The sequence below is a fragment of the Misgurnus anguillicaudatus genome, chromosome 11 (assembly GCF_027580225.2).
Source record: "Misgurnus anguillicaudatus chromosome 11, ASM2758022v2, whole genome shotgun sequence".
Lineage (NCBI taxonomy): Eukaryota > Metazoa > Chordata > Actinopteri > Cypriniformes > Cobitidae > Misgurnus > Misgurnus anguillicaudatus.
The window spans coordinates 16923728-16945389 of NC_073347.2; the positions used below are offsets into that span (position 1 = coordinate 16923728).

At 39.8% G+C, this 21662-nt stretch overlaps 2 protein-coding genes across 3 annotated transcripts in view; one reads left to right on the top strand and one right to left on the bottom strand.

The window, feature by feature from the left end:
• The window catches only part of LOC141349179 (attractin-like protein 1), a 226123-nt gene extending 216185 nt beyond the window's left edge, over positions 1–9938 (top strand). For both annotated transcript variants that reach the window (XM_073873146.1, XM_073873147.1), the window contains one exon: positions 6065–9938. In XM_073873146.1, coding sequence (XP_073729247.1) covers positions 6065–6145 — 81 coding nt within the window. In that variant the 3' untranslated portion in view covers positions 6146–9938. The remainder of the gene's footprint in view (positions 1–6064) is intronic.
• The window catches only part of LOC129416763 (hyaluronan-binding protein 2), a 304383-nt gene that overhangs the window by 230741 nt on the left and 51980 nt on the right, over positions 1–21662 (bottom strand). The window lies entirely within an intron of this gene.

The following is a 21662-nucleotide window of genomic DNA, read 5'->3' on the forward strand; positions in this document are numbered from 1 at the left end:
TTGGACATAGCCCAAGTTTCCAAGCAAGAAAGCATCAATAAGCATCAGTCCTCCAACACCTCTAAAACAAATAAGCCCTGTGGGTCGTGTCTTGTTGCTTTGCGAATCAGTGCAGAATGTCTTTAGTTACTTTCTCCAGTTTGTTAAAAAACAATCAACTTTGTCATTATCTTGTAGGAGAGCAGAATGTCAGGATCATTGCTACGGTCGGGAAGGTGAATGACCTTGTAATTGATGCACATTGTCTGCAATTAGTTGTGTTAATTATGAGCCATAACAACTCATTTAATGTGCACAAGGCCTTTAGCAAACAGCTCACATTAGCAAACATATTTTTTGACAGATTTAAGATTTTAAGATTTGCTTAGCAAGGAGCTTTTCTTGAGTGTTTCGCTTGCCAAACTGTTTCTTAGGATTGCATTACACTGCAGCTAAATGTAAATTAGATGTGTAAGAAAAACATTTTAGGATAATTTGATGCTAATGGAGTATAAAATCAGTACATTTAGTATTGAACAATATGGGTCTGGATATCACCCATTTTTACCACAGGGTTTTCACGGGTCCTTGAAATCCTTGAAGTTTTTGAATCTGGGGGAAAAAAATTCAAGGTCCTGGGAAGTTTTTGAAAATAAACATACATAGATACAGGTCATTGAAAGTGCTTGAAACTATTTTATGGAAGAAGTTTTCTGGGGAAAAAAATCCATATTATTCTCTGTGTAGTGTAGGATAATATCATAAAAATTTTATACTTTTTAAACACACGTGCTAAACTGTTCGCTTTAAATGCTTATATCTTCTGTATGTGAATGTTGATTCATACTAAAATGCTTTTTTGCATATTTGTGTTTGACAAATAAAAACGTCTCAGGTTACGTATGTAACTGTTGTTCCCTGATAAGGGAACGAGACGCTGCCTCTTCCTTTGCCATACTTCCTGCGTCCCAGTAACGCCATCTTTGGCAATATTTCAGATAGCGATATACTTCCTGGCTCTCGCGTCACCCTATCTTTGTCCTTAAACCTCACCATTGGTTAAATGGTTACCCTTGGAGGCGTCACCAAAGTGTCACCACAGTGACGCAGCGCGAGTTCCCTCAAAAGGGAACTGTAACAATGTATCTTTAAAGATAACGCAATGTTACCTTGCTCTCACCAGAAATGTGTCCCATTTAGTCCTTGAATTTGAGGGTATTGGACCTGGAAAGTCCCTGAAAGCTCCTTGAAGTTAACTAAGGTGTGGGAACCCTGTTACCAGTTCAAATACTTGCAACACCATTGCATGATCACTACAGCCTAGTTTTAATTTTGATAATATTTCTCTTTGTCTATATTAAAAATATATATATTTCTTACAGGTCACATCAGTATCTAATAAGGTTATTATTTGTCTTTTTTTTCTTAATTACATTTACTATAAAACAGTATAATACTAACACAGCAAGCTTATTTTATGTGTCTTTTATTTGATAGCCTACTATGTCTTTCAGCTAATGTAACTAATTATCACATTATTTTCTGTTTAAGCCATAAGTCATTAGATCTGAACTGATATGTCATTAAATACTGGTTTACTCAAAGATCATTTTTTCAAGTTCATTTTAATTCATATGTGACCAACACTGCAGACTTCAGAGGTCTAATCCAAGTGCTGTTTTATATACCCACACATTTCACGTTTGCTGGACTTTCAATCATGGGCTTTAGGACACCAGGTCTTTAAATCTTTTCCGTAAATATCTAAAATCTACAAGGTCAGGGAAAAGACAAGAGCTTGAAATCTGCTAGCTAGCATATACCCATAATGTTCTTTTATATCCTCAAAGAGCTCTTTAATGGAAGGGAAGTCAGAGTTATTAGCCTAACGCTGGAGGAGTGGAAATAAAAATGCTGACAATGGATAAAAACAGCAGAAACTTTTTACTGTTTTGTTTTTTAATTTTTTTTTATTATTATTATTTTAATTGACAAAGATATAACAGGCCATCAAGCATGCGTTGCAACGATGGATACAGTTTTTTTTTTGCTAATAGTAAATCTTGATTAATTTGATTATTTTACAAGTCTTGCTTTAAGGACGTTTAATGTGTTTTTACTTAAAAATCTGATTAGGATGTGTATTTGCATTATAAATGCAATTAAGCTTTTTGCTGATTTACAGTTTTCCTTCTTCATTAGTATTATAATTATTGAATAGAAATAAACTTGAAAAGAAGTATTGACCCTAGTCTTGATTTGGGTGGGTGTATGATGTTTACAGGGAAGGGCTATATTTAGAGGTTTGATAGGTGTAGAGAGCACTTCAGTGAAGCTACTAGATCACCCTGATAATGGGCAGTCTCGCCAGCAAAAAAAAACAGCTTTTCTCAACACTTTCTTTTAGTTTTTGATTGTCATGCACTTTCACTACAAAAAGCAAATGCCAGTAAATCACTTAAGGTCTGGCCATCCCCCTAACTTTAAACTGCACACATGCACACACAGTACTTACCTCTACCTAACCTAATGCTTTTTCTTCCATCCCGAAATAAAAGCCCATTCACGAACATTTATTCTAAATGTATTAGTTACCTCTTAAATATAAGCTTTGTACCCGGGCACATGGATGAATGGGCTGTGTACCACTAGATGCAGTATTCAGTTTTGCCTTCATCATGTGTTATATGTGTGTGCGTGATTAGGTTACATGCATTTGGGAGATACTTTTTTCCATAGCGTTCAAGCAGCAAGAACATGCAATGTTTATTTATATATTATGTTTTTCTATTTCTTGGGATAAGAACCCATGACTTCTTATTCTCACTTTTTACGTTTCTGTATTTGCAGTGCAGAAACAAACACCAAAAGTAAAAATATTTGTCGCCTGCCCTGAACTTTTAAAGCACGACACTTCTTGAAAAATAAATCACGCTGATAACATCTGACATTTACAAATCAATCATCAAATGACATTTTCTTTTATCAGACGGTCGATTCTTAGATGGTGATGGAGTGCAGTTTAGGGTTTAGATGGGTTTAGTTGGGAGAATTTGTCACGACTGGGATGCAGGAGTGAGGAAGTTAGGACGCAAGTGCAGAGTTCACAATGAAATAAATAACATTTATTAACAGAACGAGAATAAAACAACGGGCAGGGAACACAGGAACATCCAATAGAAGAAACAGGAACAGACATGAAAGTAATAATAATAATAATAATACCTTTCATTTATATAGCGCTTTTCTCAGTACTCAAAGCGCTTTACATATGAATGGGGGAATCTCCACAACCACCATCAATGTGCAGCATCCACCTGGATGATGCGACGGCAGCCATATTGCGCCATAACGCTCACCACACACCAGCTTATTAGTGGAGAAGAGACCAAGTGATATAGCCAATTAGTATGAGGGATGATTAGTAGGCCAATGGGCAAGTTTGGCCAGGATGCCGGGGCACACCCCTACTCTTTTCGAAGGATATCCTGGGATTTTTAATGACCACAGAGAGTAGTGACAATGACAATGATCCAGCAGTGAGCAAACAGAAGACAGAGGTATATATACACACAGACTAAATGACAAACAGGTGTGATGAGGCAGGTAATTAATCAATGAATGTCCAGGTGATAACAATCGGAACAGAGACAAGACATGACACGGATTAACCGTGACAGAATTATGTATTGGATTCTCATAAGCAATCGATGTGAGTGGTCTCGGATTTTGAAAAGGCAAATCATTTGGTCATGTAGCTAAACTAATCAGATAATGGACAAGAATACACGATCGTATTTTACAGGACCCGGCTGCAACAACTGAGAAACAAAGTCCATTTTATAGAACTGGTTGTTGTGTTTGTACAGCTTATGACAGGAAAGGTAGAGAGAGATCTTAATCTTTTAAAACATAGTGATTAATTAGTGTAATAAATTAGTCATGCAGACCCAGTTGCTTTTTTACTGTTATTGATGATTCGGTAATACATTTGCAAATTTTAGGACCCATGGTGAGTTATACAGTACACTATATGGCCAAAAGTTTTGGGGAGCCCACTTCTAATGAACAGCTTTGTCTACTTCAGTTATTTCAGTAAGCACAAATCTTAATGCTATAGCAAATAAAGATTCTAGAGAATTGTGTGCTTCTATTTTTATAGCAACAGTTTGGGCAGAGCACCTTTTTTTATTGCATCATGACAATGCTCCTATGTACAAAGCAAGGTTAAAAACGAAATGATTGATATACCGTAGTTTGGTGTGGAAGAACTTGACTGGTCTGCAAAACGCCCAGACTGAACTGAACACCTTTGCTATGACTTGTAGGCTTGTCATCATCCAAACCCATCAATGATTTGTACACAGGGCATGGTTGTTTCAGCACAAATAAAATCCTTTCCAAAACTTGTGCAACAAAGATGGAAACAATTTTTTTAAAATGGTGTTGTAAGGTATAGCTAAGGCGGTCACAATGATTGTTTAATAATCGTCTTGTCATCATTGTTTGACCTCATCGTGATGATTTCAGATCACCACAATGATTGCACATCTCTCTAAAAAACACAAGGGGGAGCTGCAGAGCCTGTATAAATGAAATCGTTCAGATGGCAGTGTAACACGATACATTGCAAAGCCATTCAATACAGTGAAAAAATATACTAATAGCAGTACTAATGTTACCTTAGTGGGATTGGCTACTATTTAAGGCCTGTTCTGGTATAGTCAGTATATATTGATAGCATTTTTATTTTCTGTTATTTTTTATACACTTTCTTGTGTTTATTTCTTATGAAGAATTTTCAATTTTTGAAAGATATATTCATTAAATAATTACTTTTAATATGTGTAATTTAATATGCAAAAAATTAATTAAAATAATCACAACAAAAAATATATGAGAATTAAATGTCAAAGCAATAAAACAGACAATAAATCATCATAATCGTCACAATTAGACAATTAACCATCAGCCAGTGACAGCCCTAGGTATAGCATTAATATTTGTTTTGATTGAAATAAATGGAATAGATAAACATGTTAACACCATTTCATCATCTATAGCTATATTCATGATGAGAACTGGTTAATCGCCAGGTTAAAAATGCAGGTAGGTGAATTGGAGATGTCAAATTGCCCTTCCCTCTATGTGCATAGATCAACATGTATATAGTTTTTGGACTGTAGAAGGAAACTATATGCTGAAGTACCCAGAGTAAACCATCTCCACACAGAAAGACCTCTTGACCCAGCCAGGCCTTGAACCAAGGACCTTCTTGCTGTGAGACAACAGTGCCCTGTTTGGGGTGGCCACTGCAGCCCCTAACATCTTTATTAGAAGGGGCGGCCCGATGCTTTTGTCAGGAGTATTTGTTACTTTAGGTTTAGTAATGATGTAAATAACTTGTTTGATTAGTTTACTTTGAATTCATTTGATATGCTCAATGTAATAGTTTGGTTATAGCAATAGTCTTTGTGAAAGGACTTTTTTGAGCCCTGAAGTCTTTTACAGTATATTGAGAGTTTTAATAATGTGAAATGAAGTTGAAATATGTGTGGTGAAATTCATGCTGCTTATTTACTAAGAAACTTTGCCAAGTTTTACAAAACTAATATGCCATTAAAAATGGCTCGCATGTCAAGTGAAAATTATTTTGATTAGAAACATTTATTTATGCTATAAAAACACATCTAGTTAAATTAAATCAACAACATAAACACTTGATTAAATCTCAAATGTATTACATGCCATCTGTTTTTTTGTATAAAGCTTTAAAATATGTGTTGTCACCTAGCCCAGTACACATAAGCCATGTGGTTATTGATTACAACGTTTAATTGAAAACTGTAAAATGGTCTGCTTTGTTTTATTAAACAAGATAGATTTTTCTCAGGTTTTTTACTACGACCAAGATGAGATATATATACTGCATTTCAGGAGTCATTATTGCTTAAAGCCAGATGATATTAAAACAATTCAAAACAATCTTTTCAGAATTATATGTCCCAGATGATACTTGTATGTATATGTGGTTGCAAAAAGTAACAGTAATCTAATATCTCATACTTGTGTTGTTTTCCCACAGATAACGTTCTACCAGTACAGCAGCATCATGGAACTGAAAAGCAATTTAGAAGAACTGTCCAAACACAGGCCAGATGTCTAGGCTAGAACAAGGCAACATTTGGGCTGTCAAAAATTAAATAAATAAATAAATGTTACCAAATATCTTGTAATCGCTGTTGACTTTGCTTACATGATGGAATATCATGCATCTCGCAAATTATTTGGGAAAAGCTACATCCAGGTTTATTTCGGCTAGGAGTGGGTTACTTATAGCAAGACTATAGGTCTATAGTTAACCTAGGTGGTGAAATGACGGCTATTGCTTGTTGGTTTGCCATTAATACCTCTGCCTAAATTTCTGCATAACCTAAAATAATTTTTTTTGGTACATATCACTGCATCTTTTGATGAAGTGTACACTAGAGGCGTTTTGATTCTGTGCCCGGTTGCATGAAACTCCTTAAGTGAGGGTTTCCCTTAGGGAGAAAAAATCCCTGAGGTAAGGGATTTATTTAAGAGCGTTGCAACAAAGGTCTTAACTGTCACCCTTACCTAAGTGTTTATACTAAGTATTTTAAGGTAGTCTCTGCCAAAACACGGCAGCGGAGACGCGGTTGCTATAGTTACAAAATCTCACAGCGGTAACAAATCAACGCATGCACGCAGCTCAACAGACGGCGGATTTGTGTACAATGAAACATCGCAAATAACAGACTGTAAAGTGCCGCGTGTATAAAACCTCAAAGTAATTCAAACTGGAAACACTTTAGATTGACGGACGATCAAACCGCTATTCTCCTAATAAATGCGCATCCTTTTCTCTAGGGATTATTTAGATCGTTAGAAATGTGCGTTTGTACTTCATTTTCTTAAACAACCATAAAATCAGCCATCGCGTGTGACGTTAAGGGACCTGTTATAGTCCCTTAAGTTTTTAAGGGAAAATGGGACTTAAGGACTTTGTTGCAACGCATAGCAGAACTTAAGGTAATACTTTAGCATTTAAGGGTAAATACTTATTGACAGCCTTAAGGTTCACTTAAGGGTTTTTCTTGCAACCCATTTTTTATTAAGGGCACCCTTAACCTTATATTTAAGGGATTTCTTAGCTTGGGGACTTTCATGCAACCGGGCACTGGTCATTTTGATGCAGGATTTTTTAAAGTTACAAAGCAGATGCATATTAAAACCTGCTCGTCTTTGTTAAAGGAACAGTATGTAGGAAATTTATATCAATTAATCATAAAATGGCCCTGATTTGTCACTAGACATTAAGAAATCATTTTCATTTCAAATACTTATATCACTGACAACAGTGGTCTGGGCAGGATATTGTCATTTAAAAAGTGGAGTTGCAGCCCTCAACTGATGTTTATGTTGTCATGTTGTGTATTGGCCACCAGTTGTGTGATTGCAGTACCAGTTTTAGCCACAAGTTTTGTGATTGCAATACCAGTTTTGGCCACAATCCTACATACTGTTCCTTTAACTATGCGAAGTTATATGGAACTGTAAAACGGTCAAGAGAGCTGCCTGGAACTACATTCGCCGTGCATTTCCCAGAAAATAATTGCACACCTCAGAACGTTCATCAGCTAATCATATTCAAGCATTCAATGGACCCGTAGTATAATTTTCAATAATATATTGCTTTGTAAAATTGAATGAACCCACAACAAAACAGAGAAAAAATAAGCATCTCTATCGCCCCTAGTGGACACTCCAACTGAAATATGCTGTGATGTGTACCAGCAGCAACACATTTTAGCTTGTAGAGAAATGTTGGCAGAGGTACACCATTTCAATGAGCCTATGTAGCAAGGTTTAAAAAATTTGCATCTTAAATATGCAACGCTTAAGTGCCGTGTTTAAATAAAAAATAGCACAGACAGAATGTGAGACTGCGTCCTGTGTGAAAAACCCTTAAGGGCTCGTTATAGTCGTGCGTAGGTCCTACGGCGTAGCAGCGACGGCGTAGGTTCCGCGTCGGTTTTCATTTATACTTTTGCGTCGTCGTCCGCGTCGACGTGCAAACACACGCGCGACCGCTGGTAGGCAGTATCCACGCGTGTAACCACAGTAGCAGCACAAACGTGAAAGAAGAAGAGGCTTAGCAAGTTAACCCACAAACGAAGAAGAAACAGCAACTTATTGTGTATAACTTGAGAAGACCAGCAATGATGGAAGTAAATAAACAGCTACTTTTGATGCAGTTTGAGTTAAATCACTCCTCAACTTGGCTCATCTTTGTTTTCACCATCACAAACGGAAATACCTATGACGCAGTTTTTTTACCTGACGGGAGGGGTTCTGGTGGACCAATCACAGCGCTTGCGGTTCGCGTAGAGCCGACGCGCTGTTAGAAATTTTGTGAGGTGCGCGTCAGGCTACGCAGAGCTACGCACAGGCTACGGATAGCTACGGTAGCTACGGCGTAGGACCTACGCACGACTATAAATCGCCCTTTAGAGTGCTTCCACATTTGGTTCAAAGATACCCAGATTCATTTTCACCCTTGCCAGCTGCAATTTTTTTTCTCAGGTTTTGTGCTTTTGGTTTTTTGCCAATACTTTCATTTAATGAAGTTTATTTAACTATGTTCGGGAGGAGCATGGTCATGTTATCCAACCAATCAGCACAAAGAGGTGCCTATAGCAGTCCCACACCTCTATCCTGTGACAGATTTTTTGCAGCATCCCCTCTCCACCCCATCACCTCACTCTCATCACCCTCTCCTCGGACAGCACACCAAATATGCTTTATCTCCTTCCCTGTCGATTACATGTTAATGTGAACTCGTGAATTAATTTGGGCCCCACCAAAAACACATTGTGTCAGTCATGTCAGTCATTTATATGCTGATGTGAAGTAAACTACAGTCACAGACAATACATGCTGTGAAAGGGGCATTACTTTTATAGAAATGCACTTCACCTCATAAATTGAGTCTGAATACTCTGTTTTATATAAAGTCCATTTTATATAAAAAACAGTAATGTTTCTAACCACAACAAATGGGTCTTCTCCAGGTCTCTTCATATTGATAAACAAAGACAATGTATAACAAATAATACAAAATGCACTCATGATGTTCCTTTTTTCTAAATATAAACTCTCCAATAATGTTTATTTTTGCTGGTATTACATTGAAAATGCCATGGTTATTGTACATCTGGACAGTCAAATTACAGAGCTGTCTGTCTGCAGTTGTGTTCAAGTGTTTCAAGATGCAGCAAAAATAATTACAGGCCACCTACTCTGTATAAATAATATGCCGTCTGCTACAGTATGTATAAACATTGAGGTTGGCTGAGGGCTTTCTAGCGCTTCTTAGTTGTTTTTTAGTGGATTGTATAACTTTCAAGGCAACAAGTGTCATGATATAACATTGTAATCTTTACATTTCAATTTGTTTTATTATAAAGAAACAGAATGACACTGTAATCAAGCTATCATATTATACTTCTATGCTCTTGTTTGTTCGATAAACAGCTTCATATGTACTTTTGCATCACATGTATTCGCTTTTATTCAGTGACTTACATTGCATTCATCATTTATGCATTGGCTGGAAATCGAACCCTTGACTTTGCTGTATGCACAATAACATATTTGTCATCATCCATTTGTCTTTTGTGCATAATATTTTTTCCATATATGTGAGTCGTGAATTCAAATTAATACAATTGTATATGTACTTTATGTGTGTGTTAGCGAAGGCATTCATTATTAACTAGACAGATTGTATACTACATTGAAAAAAGTAGGGTAGTATCTAGTATTCATACGGTAGTATACAGAGTACTTTGTTTTTTTTGGAGGGGCCATTGTGTGTACACGGTAAAAAACAACCTATAGAATTCATTCAATAAAATTGTAACAATTTGCACTCACTTTGTTTGAGTATATCCTATTTATTTGAGTAAAGAGTACCTAAATTTAATTACTATGATAAACTAAAAAAATTAGGTAAGGTCTACCTAATTTTTTTCATTACTAATTACTTATAAAAAATGAATAACATTAACCCTATTGTTATTAAGCAACAGATCTATTAAATTATTATTAATAATGATTAGAGATTAAGAAACATTACATATTACTTATTCAGAGAGGGTTGAATAAGAAAATAGTCATACACAAGATTGCATAAATTGCTTGCTTTATTGACCAAATAACATTCTGTAAACATTTAAAACTAATTAATGGAAGTACAAAATAACCCCAATACATTTCAAGTGAAATACAACATATCATAGTTTTACATAAAGCTTCTTGAACATATTATTTCATAAAAAAATAAACCAAAGTCTTCATGAGATGTTAAAAAACCATTAAAACCAAGATTCCTAAATACTGTTCTTCACGTTATCATTAGAAAATTAAATACGACAATAATATGAGAGGAAAAACTGATCTCATTTAACACTAGCATGCTATATCGATACAAACATTTCAACTTCATTTAAAACTTAAGTGCAAAAATACAACTTTATATTAGCTACATATAACTCACAGTACACATGCATAAAACATTGAACACTAACAAGAACGTAGGCTACTTACATTAAATTTTAAGTGATTCAACTTTATATACAAATCACATATATAACATATGAACTCCGGAATACTTTTTTGAACAGACATTAAATTAAAAAGCCCATGGAAAGGCAACGTTAATTATAAATCCGTTAATGATAATAATAATAATAAAATGGCTTCAAAAATGGATCCCTTCGAAAACAAAACTCAATATATTAACAGATAAATGCAAGAAAACTTTTACAGTAATTATCTAGCATCGACAGCTTTACCGTTGTTTGTCTGCTCGACGCCCTCCCATCTGTATCGTACGTCAACCGTCCGCTGCTCTCTCTCATCACGTGGCTTGCTCAAGTTCAACCACTCATATTGAGCAGTTCCGCTGTTCACGAGATTCAGACATGTAAATAATAATAATGGAAGTTTATATTTAAATCATAAATATGGATTTTTATTTGTATTCACAGGTGCAAGAACGTCTCGGTTATGGATGTAACTCTCGTTCCCTGAAGGAGGGAATGGAGACGTCACGCCGTGACCGACGAATTGGGAACTCGCTTAGAGAGACCAATCTGCTTCGTATACTACTAAAACGCCAATGAACTTGGCATTGAGATATTTGCATAATGCTGGCGCCGCCCCGCCAGGTGCATATATAAGCCGCACGTGCAAATAGGGAAATCAGCTTCTGTTCGCTGAGAAAGCCGGAAGTGACCGGCCGTAACAGCAGGTGGCAGCACCTGTGGCGACGGGACGTGACGTCTCCGTTCCCTCCTTCAGGGAACGAGGGTTACATCCGTAACCGAGACGTTCCCTTTCAGTCGGTCACTATGACGTCACGTCGTGACCAACGAATTGGGAATCCCTACCAAAACGCCACTAGGGGCTGACCTCTTCCGGTGTCTGCAAAAAAACCCTCCAACTCCCCTTAAGGGAATGGAGAAATAGGATAAGGCAGAAAGGCCGGGCACTAGATGTTCCTTTAACCCCACAGAAGTGCCAGCGACTGGGAAGCGCCCTACCAGAGCGGGATAGGAACGCTGCGGAATCCACCGCCCCTCTTAAGGGCTAATGGTGGACTAAATAAACAGTAATAAGGACAGCCGTGGCTGTGTAAGCAAAGCAGTGCTCTGCTAAGGGAAACGTGGGCTGTTGGATTAACCCCACGGAATAATACTCACAAAGGAACCCGATGGGACCCAATGTGGAGCCCAAGCCAAACACGTAGGTTCGTAAGAATACAGCTAGTGAAAGGCTGACAGCCAATGCTCCGCAACAAAGGCTGCCAAGGCAGCGGAGGAAGAGCAATTCAAACCATTACGCATTTTGGCTCTGATGGCCTTCCATACTGAAACTCAATTTGGAGCCTCAGTCGGAGGCTGCAAGCCGACTTGCGAGTCTGCTCTCCGTGCCCTCCCTGGTGAGGAAAGAACACGAGAGGATACAGGCTCGATACAAACATTGTAAAATTAATGAACGTATTAAGTGTCGCCCAACCAGCAGCTCTGAAGATGTCTGTTAGCGAGGAACCACGAGCGATAGCCCAAAATGAGGCAACACTCCGTATGGAGTGCGCTCTCAAATTAAAGGGGCAAAAAATACCCTGAAGATATAAGCCAGGGCGATAGTATCAACTATCCAATGAGACATCCTCTGCTTAGTGACAGCTTTCCCTTTCTGCTGGCCACCGTAACAAACAAAGAGCTGGTCTGAGGTCCTGAGGCTTTGCGTGCGAACCACGTAGAGTCGCAGTATGCGTACGGGGCACAACAAAGCCATGGTTGGGTCTGCGTCCCCCGGGGGCAGCGCTTGCAAGCTCACCACCTATCTCTGAAGGGAGTGGTGGGAACTTTGGGCACGTAGCCTGGTCTGGGTCTCAGAGAGACAGCAGGACCAAACTAAAGGCACGAATCGTCAACAGAGAATGCATGTAAATCCCCTACTCTCTTCATGGAGGCCAATGCTAGCAGGGTCAGAGTTTTCATTGCTAAAAAACTTCAGACTCGCAGACTGCAAGGCTCAAATGGAATACCTGAAGGCTTCAGCACTATGGACAGGTCTCAGGAGGAAAGAGGGAGGGCGCGAGGGGTTTAGCCTGCGAGCGCCTCTTAAAATGTAATAACTAAATCATGCTGGCCAACTGATCTGCCGTTGATAAGAGAGTGATGAGCAGAAATAGCGGCGATATCAACTTTAATAGCGGAGGGACAGCCTACCATCTAACCTATGTTAAAGATATAAAAGCACAATGTTAAAGGGCATTCTCTGGGGTCCTCGCGTTGCGAAGAGCACCGGGTGACGAAAAAGGTTTCATTAAGCGCGTAAGCCCGTCTTGTGGACGGTGCTAGAACCGCGTCGATGGTGTTAGATACCGCTTGCGATAAATCACTTAAACCTGGCGCGCGCTCAACGACCATACATGTAGATCCCACAGGTCGGGGCGCGAGTGCCAAATGTGCCCCTTCCTAAGAAAGAAAGTCCTTCCTCAGGGGAATCCGCCAGGGAGGGCTGTCGCGAGGAGCATTTACTATGAAAACCAATTCCTGGTCGTCCAGAACGGACGATTAATAAAAGGCTCTCCCCGTCCTGCCTGACTTTGCACAGTGTCTGCGCAATAAAGCTCACTGGAAGGAACGCGTATTTGCACATCCCCCGCGGCCAGCTGTGTGCCAACGCATCCACGCAGAGGCTGCCCTCGGTTAGTAAATAAAATAGGCAACAGTGGGTATCGTCCGGCGGCGCAAACAGATCTATCTACGCACAACCGAACTTCTTCCAAATTAGCTGGACCGTCTGGGGGTGGAAAGCTCGGGAAAGCGCGTCTGCCGCTGTATTGAGCGAGCCCGGGATGTAAATGGCACGAAGGGACCTCAGATGCTTCTGACTCCAAAGGAGGAGATGACGAGCGAGATGCGACAGGTGACGAGAGCGCAAAACCGCCTTAACGGTAAATAACGCAACAGTCGCAATGTTGTCGGTGTCGACTAATACATCCTTCCCTCGCATCTCCATAGCGGAGCGTACAAGTCCCAGATATACAACGCACCGCTCGCGGCAGTTGTGGTGCTATGCACACCCCAGAGACTGCAAGCCCGTCATACGTGGCTGATCATCCCGTGATTAGGGCATCGCATGCTACAGAATGCCAGGAGACCCCTCAGAGGCATATCTTGCTATCAGAAATGATGGGTCTACTACGGGGAAAATTTAAATGACACGCAGGTGTAGTGTTTACACGATGTATGCCGGTGCGCCACGCTCTCCTCGAGACTCGATCGTAAAGCCAACGCTGAAGCGGTCTCATATGACACAGCTCGAGCAGTGTCACAGCCGCAGCATGCTGTCATATGTCCAGGAGCTTCTGAAATTGTTTTAAACCGAGGCAAGTCAGAACTGACTAGTTGCGCGCTCTTGTAAAACACGCCAATTAGTCGATCGCGTCTAATTCCATACTGAGAAAAAGGATCCTCTGCACGGGGCAAAGTTGCTCTTTCCCAGTCGACCTGATGACTTAAACGAGCGAGATGCCGAAGCATTAACTCTCTGTGTTCGCGCACGTCTGCCAAGAACGGGCTATTATAAGTCGACGTAAATAAAAGCAGAATGCGAACAACGCTCTCTCTCTGATATTTCAATGCCGTGACTAGCACTTTCATGGAGACACGGAGAGAGAGCCACAGCTCGAATGGTGTACTTAATATTAATATGCCCACCCCACGACGCAGAGCGAAAAAACGGTCTAAGGCGAGCGGAGATGGACACATAAAGTACACGTCTTACAGGTCTAAGGCTGCAAACCGATCTGAATATTGAAATACGAGCCTCGGCGTTATCATCCAAAAAAGACCACCTTTGTAGAGCCGGTGCGTAAATCAAATCGATCGTAACCCGCCGCGTATTTTGGGTACTATGAGATAAAGGCTGGAAAAATCCTATCATCATCATCTCGGTAAGAGGGACCGGCCCGATACATCCTTCGCCAGCAGGACATCGACTTATGCACGCAGTACATGTGCATCGGACACTTTCACTATAGTGAAACGAAAGCCCGAGAATTTTGGCGGTGTGCCGGTAATTGTATTTCGTAACCGAGGCGGATCGTGCGTAAAACCTAACGAAACAGGCTGGAAACTGAAGCCAAGCACCCAGGCACAGGGCCGGATTAACCATACGGGCAACTGGGCAATTGCCCAGGGGCCCAAGATGTCCAAAGGGCCCAGGGCAGCAAGGGCACGAGCAAAATACTGTATCTGGTAATCTCCTGCTGGCCGCTTTATATTAAACAAACTGTCAACACGGGCTTTTGCGCTCCAAAGAGAGACGCTGCACTGCCTATGCCTTTGAACGTGAGTTGAGAGCGGTTGAGAGTCAGTCTCATGCGGACTGACCAATGAAGAGTGGGCCTCAAGTTAAGACCCTCTCCTCATTGGTCAGTCCGCATGAGGTGGGTCAAAGGATCTTACTACTGCTACAACAGAAAAAAACGAGACATGGAGCGCGAAGCGGAAATTAAAAAAGGAAAATGACATCAGAAACGCAGAAAATGTAAATATAAACAGTGGTGTAGTCTACGTGATACGCAGGCATCTGCGCGATCCGATCGGCGTATAAAATCAAATTACTATAGCGGCGCGAAAGTGACCGGGGAGCAGACTGGTGTGGCCCCACAAGAACCCACAGACGAGTGACAGCAAAGTACCGCGAGAGCGATTGCCGTTATCACATGGAGAAATCTGCTTTGAATCGCTCTCGCGGTACTTTGACATCACCAAGAGGTCTGCTTAGCGCCAAATGAAGTCGAACCTGCAGTGTAGCTGCTCACGCGACACTGTAAACAAACATGTTGAGAAGTGAACGAGTGGTGTAGTGCACAACATAAAATCCGGAGATTTCACAACACACATGTAAGTAAACAACATTTAAATCATCAATCTAGTATTCCAGTTTATTACTTTATCTGGAGGTAAGGCTCCAATAAAATTAAATAAGCCGGTGTTTATGTCCTGATGGTTTTTAGCTGCCTTCCAGCATGTTTGCTTGTGCTTCACAGTGTTAAACTTACTTTCTCTGTGTTCATTTGTATATCTACGTTCAAGATGTAGCCTACATGATCTTAAACTTCTGTGAGGAAATTAATGTCTGCGTTGATGTTCAGTTCAGACTTGCAAATTAAAGATCATTTTCTTCACTTTGGTTTGGGTGTCTAATATTAGGCTATATGATGGTCTTGTAATAATAATTAAGTAAAAGCCTATTTTCATTTTTAGACAATGGTAATGCATTTATATGAGCATTTAAATATTTGTAAATCAAAAATACACCTGATGACAGTTAGAATTTGAAGTATTGAGTATATTTACTGTATATTACAGTAATATATTCTGTATATGACCATATTATGGTGATCCTGGGGTCGTGATGATGGGGCCCTTGAATATTGTTGCCCAGGGTATAACAAAGTGTTAATCTGGCCCTGACCTGAGGCCCTCTCTTCATTGGTCAGGCTGCATGAGACTCAACCGCTCTCAACTCACGTTCAAAGTAATAGGCAGCGCAGCGTCTCTCTTTGCAGCGCAAAATCCCGCGTTGACAGTTTGTTTAATATAAAGCGGCCAGCGGGATATTACCAGATACAGTATTTTGCTCATGCCCTTGCTGCCCTGGGCCCTTTGGAGGTCTTGGGCCCCTGGGCAATTGCCCAGTTGCCCGTATGGTTAATCCGGCCCTGCCTCAGGTTAAGACCCTCTCCTCATTGGTCAGTCCGCATGAGGTGCGTGAGTCAAAGGTTCGCCGAGCATTACGTGACGCAAGGCGTTAGTAAAATTAAAAAAGGAAAAGGACATCAGAAAAGCAGAAAATGTAAAGTATAAACAGTGGTGTAGTCTACGTGATACGCAGGTATCTGCGCGATCCTATCGGCGTATGAAATCAAATTACTATAGCGGCGCGAAAGTGACTGGGGAGCAGAGAACCTACAGGCGAGTGACAGCTAAGTAGCGCGAGAGCAATTCCAGTTATCACATGGAGAAATCTGCTTTGAATCGCTCTCGCGGTACTTTGACATCACCAATAGGTCTGCTTATCGCCAAATGAAGTCAAACATGCAATGTAGCTGCTCACGCGACACTGTCAACAAACCAACCATGAGGAGTAAGTTAGTGAACGAGGGGAGCAGTGCACAACATAAATTCCGGAGAGTTAACAACGCACATGTGAGTAAACAACATTTAAATCATCAATCCAGTTTATTACTTTATCTGGAAGTAAGGCTCCAATATAATAAAATAAGCCCGTGTTTATGTCCTGATGGTTTTTAGCTGCCTTCCAGCATGTTTGCTTGTGCTTCACAGTGTTAAACTTACTTTCCCTGTGTTCATTTGTATATCTACGTTCAAGATGTAGCCTATATGATCTTAAACTTCTGTGAGGAAAATCATGTCTGCGTTGATGTTCAGTTCAGACTTGCAAATTAAAGATCATTTTCTTCACTTTGGTTTGGGTGTCTAATATTAGGCTATATGCTGGTCTTGTAATAATAATTAATAAAAGCCTATTTTCATTTTTAGACAATGCTTGTATATGCAAAAAATAAGCTTTTTATATCAATGACTTTGCAAATTAGAGTTAATCCATGGTCATCTTAAATGTGTATTAATTAAAAAGTTCTGTCAAGTGAGCTTCGGTCAACGACGAGGACAACTCAGCTAAGTTAGCCAGGACTTTTCTACACCGCCAGCTTACTTTTACAGCCCGGAGATTATACAGATGCTGATGTGTTTAGTTTTCATAGCATCATATGTGAGTGAATGTCTTTGATAGGGGACATAGTAGTGCATTTGAATGAGCATTTAAATATTTGTAAATCAAAATACACCTGATGACAGTTAGAATTTGAAGTATTGAGTATATGTACTGTATAATAATGTAATATATTCTGTATATGACCATATTATGGTGATCCTGGGGTCGTGATGATGGGGCCCTTGAATATTGTTGCCCAGGGTATAACAAAGTGTTAATCTGGCCCTGCATACAGTATGGGATGTCCTCTATTAAAACAGATCATAATTTTTTTCTACTCTTTTGAAATGAAGTCTTTATAGGCCTCTAAAGTGGAGTGATGGTATATATGTCCAAAATGGTGCAGTGAAATGGTTAAATATGAGGTATGCATACAGTATGGGACGTCCCCGTCAAAAACAGATCATAATTTTTTTCTGCTCTTTTGAAATGAAGTGTTTTTGGGCCTCTAAAATGGAGTGATGGTATATATGTCCAAAATGGTGCAGTGAAATGGTTAAATATGAGGTATGCATACAGTATGGGATGTCCTCTATAAAAACAGATCATAATTTTTTTCTACTCTTTTGAAATGACGTGTTTATAGGCCTCTAAAATGGAGTTATGGTATATATGTCCAAAATGGCGCAGTGAAATGGTTTAATATGAGGTATGCATACTGTATGGGACGTTCCCTTCAAAAACAGATAATAATTTTTTTCTACTCTTTTGAAATGAAGTCTTTATTGGCCTCTAAAGTGGAGTTATGGTATATATGTCCAAAATGGCGCAGTGAAATGGTTAAATATGAGGTATGCATACTGTATGGGAAGTCCCCTATAAAAACAGATCATAATTTTTTATACTTTATTTAAATTAAGTGTTTATAAGACAGAAAGAGAGAAAGAAAGAAAGAAAGAGAGTGAGAGACAGAGAGAGACTTTGACTTTTAACTCCCTTTATTTAATCATTAGAAAAAACATCTATTCACACTAAATCACAGCTGGAAAACAAATAAAATGTACATGACACATTGATTGACCCAATCAGAGTCTACCAGTTAAAAATTAGTGTTCCATCCTCACCAAGGGATGTTAAAGCCCCATTTACACACCATTTAAACTCGAATTCTGGGAGATTTTTTGTCAACTGAAAAAACTTGTGCTCCACAACAACCCTGGACTCCACCAAAGCCATAAACAGCTGAAGAAGGTTCACATTTGTTCCCTCATTTGCTAGCTTACGAGACTTCCAAATTGCTAACTTCGCTTGACCCGTTAAAAAGTTTGCCACAGTACATTGCTTCATAAGCGCCCTTGAGTATTTACAACCGAAAATGAAGTGCATCATGTCAAAAACAAAACCCAAATCATTAAGAATTTTTCCCAGAACAGAAAACAGCGGTAGCAATCTGGTGCATTCAGAGAAGACATGAAAAACAGTTTCAGGAGAAACACAGAACAAGCATTTAGGCAGAACATTTTAATTAAATTTCGAGTGAGTGTTAGTAGGTAAGATACAATGTAAAATCCTCCACTGTAAGTCCCCAGAACGCTTAGGCAGAGGGCCTTTATAAAAAAGTCTCCAAGAAGGCAAAAGATTGGAGGGAGCCTGCAAAAAGGCCCTCCATTTTGAGTCCTCTCTGTTCATGATTCCTTGGGAAAACCTGACTTTGACACAAGTCTGATAGAGTATATCCTTCCCAGCCTCATTAAGAGCAAATCCTTCCAAGTACTTAAAAGTGAGCAGTTTCGTATCCCGCTCACCATCCAGAGAAACATTTGGAGACACAGTCAGTATTGGGAAAAAACTATCATATGAGCCTTTAAACAATACACTCTCTAAAAAAGAGAGAAGGGTTGCTGGGAAAGCAGTTTTCAACTCACCCAGGATCTGTTCCACCATCCTTACAGATTTGAAGCCTGTTTGGCTACAGATAGACTCAGCTGTCCTCCATGACTTGGAAGTAGGGCTGCTCGATTATGGGAAAAATCATAATCCCGATTGTTTTGATAAAAAATCTTAATCTCGATTATTTAACACGATTACTTAAATGACTGTAAAAACATGCATTTATACATGGGCTTGACATTAACTTTTTTGCTCACCAGCCAAAGTGGCTAGTTGTTTTCCAAATTACTAGCCACTCAGCATTTTCACAGGCCACAATTTTGTTGCTGGTAAAATAAATTTTATATGATTAAACTTGACTTTGGCATCCTAAAATGACTTTAATTTGAGCAAATTTACTTGGTTTATCTAAATTAGATGCAGATTGAATTTCAAATGCAGTCTGACCACCCAAATTAGGACAACATTAGCTGGTATATACCAGGTATATCAGTATAGATCATATCATATATTTAGGTGCATAAAAACAGTCTAGTAAGGCATAAACAGATTTACATTGAATGAATATATTAAAAGTGGAGCAGGGGTGTAGAAGATTAACTGAAAAGATATACACAAAACCCCTCGACAACCACTTTAAATATTTATTAACAACAGCAGTCAAGAAATGTACATGAATTTTACTTTCAACTTGTTTATGCAGATTGTATTTTACATGCTTGATGTTAAAAGTGATTCAAGACTTTTAATGACAACTGTCGAGAGGGCATTATTGTTGCCCAAAGTAGCTTACATTAAAATGATGCGCGAACCTCTCAGCTGGCGGGTTTCATTTGATTTCGTGTGCATTCAGGTATGCACTGAATTTCTCTCCGCTCTTGCCCTGAGAATGTGCACGCAATATATATCTCTCCAATCACTTCCATGCAATTGTTGTATCTTTCCTGAAGTGTGTATGCGCTCAGACTGCGTCCTCTTGTGCATTCGCAAATCCATCACCTCTCGCGCGCTCTCTGGGAGGTGGCGCTTTGGTCCGCAACGCTCCGCTGAACGCGCGCGCGTCTCCACAAACGGTCGCAGCCGAAATATACCCGCATTTGGCGGGTGTCAATGTCAAGCCCTGCATACATTCAATGCATTGTTTAGTGTTGCTGCAGAAGGCTACACGTGTCAAAGCAGTAGTGTTTAAGTGCCAGCAGAACGCGATTCACATTTTAAACACGATCGCTTGAAATGCATATAACTTTACAAACATAAACAGGATTATTACCTAGTGACCTGACTTTAAACAGATGACTGAGCACGCAGCTCTCTGCACGGAGAGCGGCGCCACGATCCAGCTGATATTTTAAACGTGAGGGATAGTTTGCCTCCGCTCGCTTGAAAAGCATAAAACTGAACAAATACATGAGGATTTCTACTTTGTGTGCGAGGCGTCGGATTAATGACTCAAAACGAAATAACAGAAATGCGGCACACTAATCGATCTCCCTCGATTATCTTGTTTTTGCAATCGAAATGTGCAAAAATCGAAATTGAAATCGAAAAAACGATTAATTGCACAGCCCTACTTGGAAGGAAGGCAGATTAGATCAGCTATGGTAGATACCCCTTTTTCCAAAAAGATGCTAACAACAGTCTTAGACTTGCATGTGAAACCACTTAAAAGAGGGTTAAAAAACAGAGGTTCATTAACACCAAAGTGCAAATTGTCACGTCTGTGGATATTAAACACTGACCAAGAAGCCAAAATGGAGCCATAAAAATTAATATTGAAGGGAAAAACCTTACCATACTCAGACATTAAAAATAATTGCTTGTCCAGCCCCAACCCACCAAAAGATCTGAGAAGGGCAAGACCCAAAGACACCCACGGGGTAAACCCTGGTGAGTACAGTAGCTTCTGAACAGCCTTTAGTCTCAGGGCTTCAACTTTAGCCACCAAATTTATCAACCCTTGACCGCCCTCATTCACTGGCAAATAAAGAGTCGCCGGAGGGACCCAATGAAACCCATCCCCAAAAAAATTGACAAACACCTTCTGTAAACGAACAAGCAGATCCTTAGGTGGGTCAAGTACATTCACTCTGTGCCACATCATTGAAGCTGCCAGATTATTGACCACTAAAACCCTTCCTCTGAAGGAAAGTTTGGGTAGAATCCACTCCCATTTGCGTAAGCGTCCAGTCACTTTTTCAAAAACGCCGTCCCAATTTTTTCCCATGTACCTCTCTGTTCCTAAAAAGACGCCTAGAATCTTAAAGCCCTCCTGACTCCATACACAGCGTTGGGGGAGAGCCAGGGGCCCTCCATCTTCCCAGACTCCCAGTGAGAAGGCTGCACTCTTCTCCCAATTAATGCGGGAGGAAGAAGCTTTCTGAAAGATCTCAAGTGAATTTTCCAGTTCTTTCACATCTTTTGAAGACCTAATAAGAACCATAACG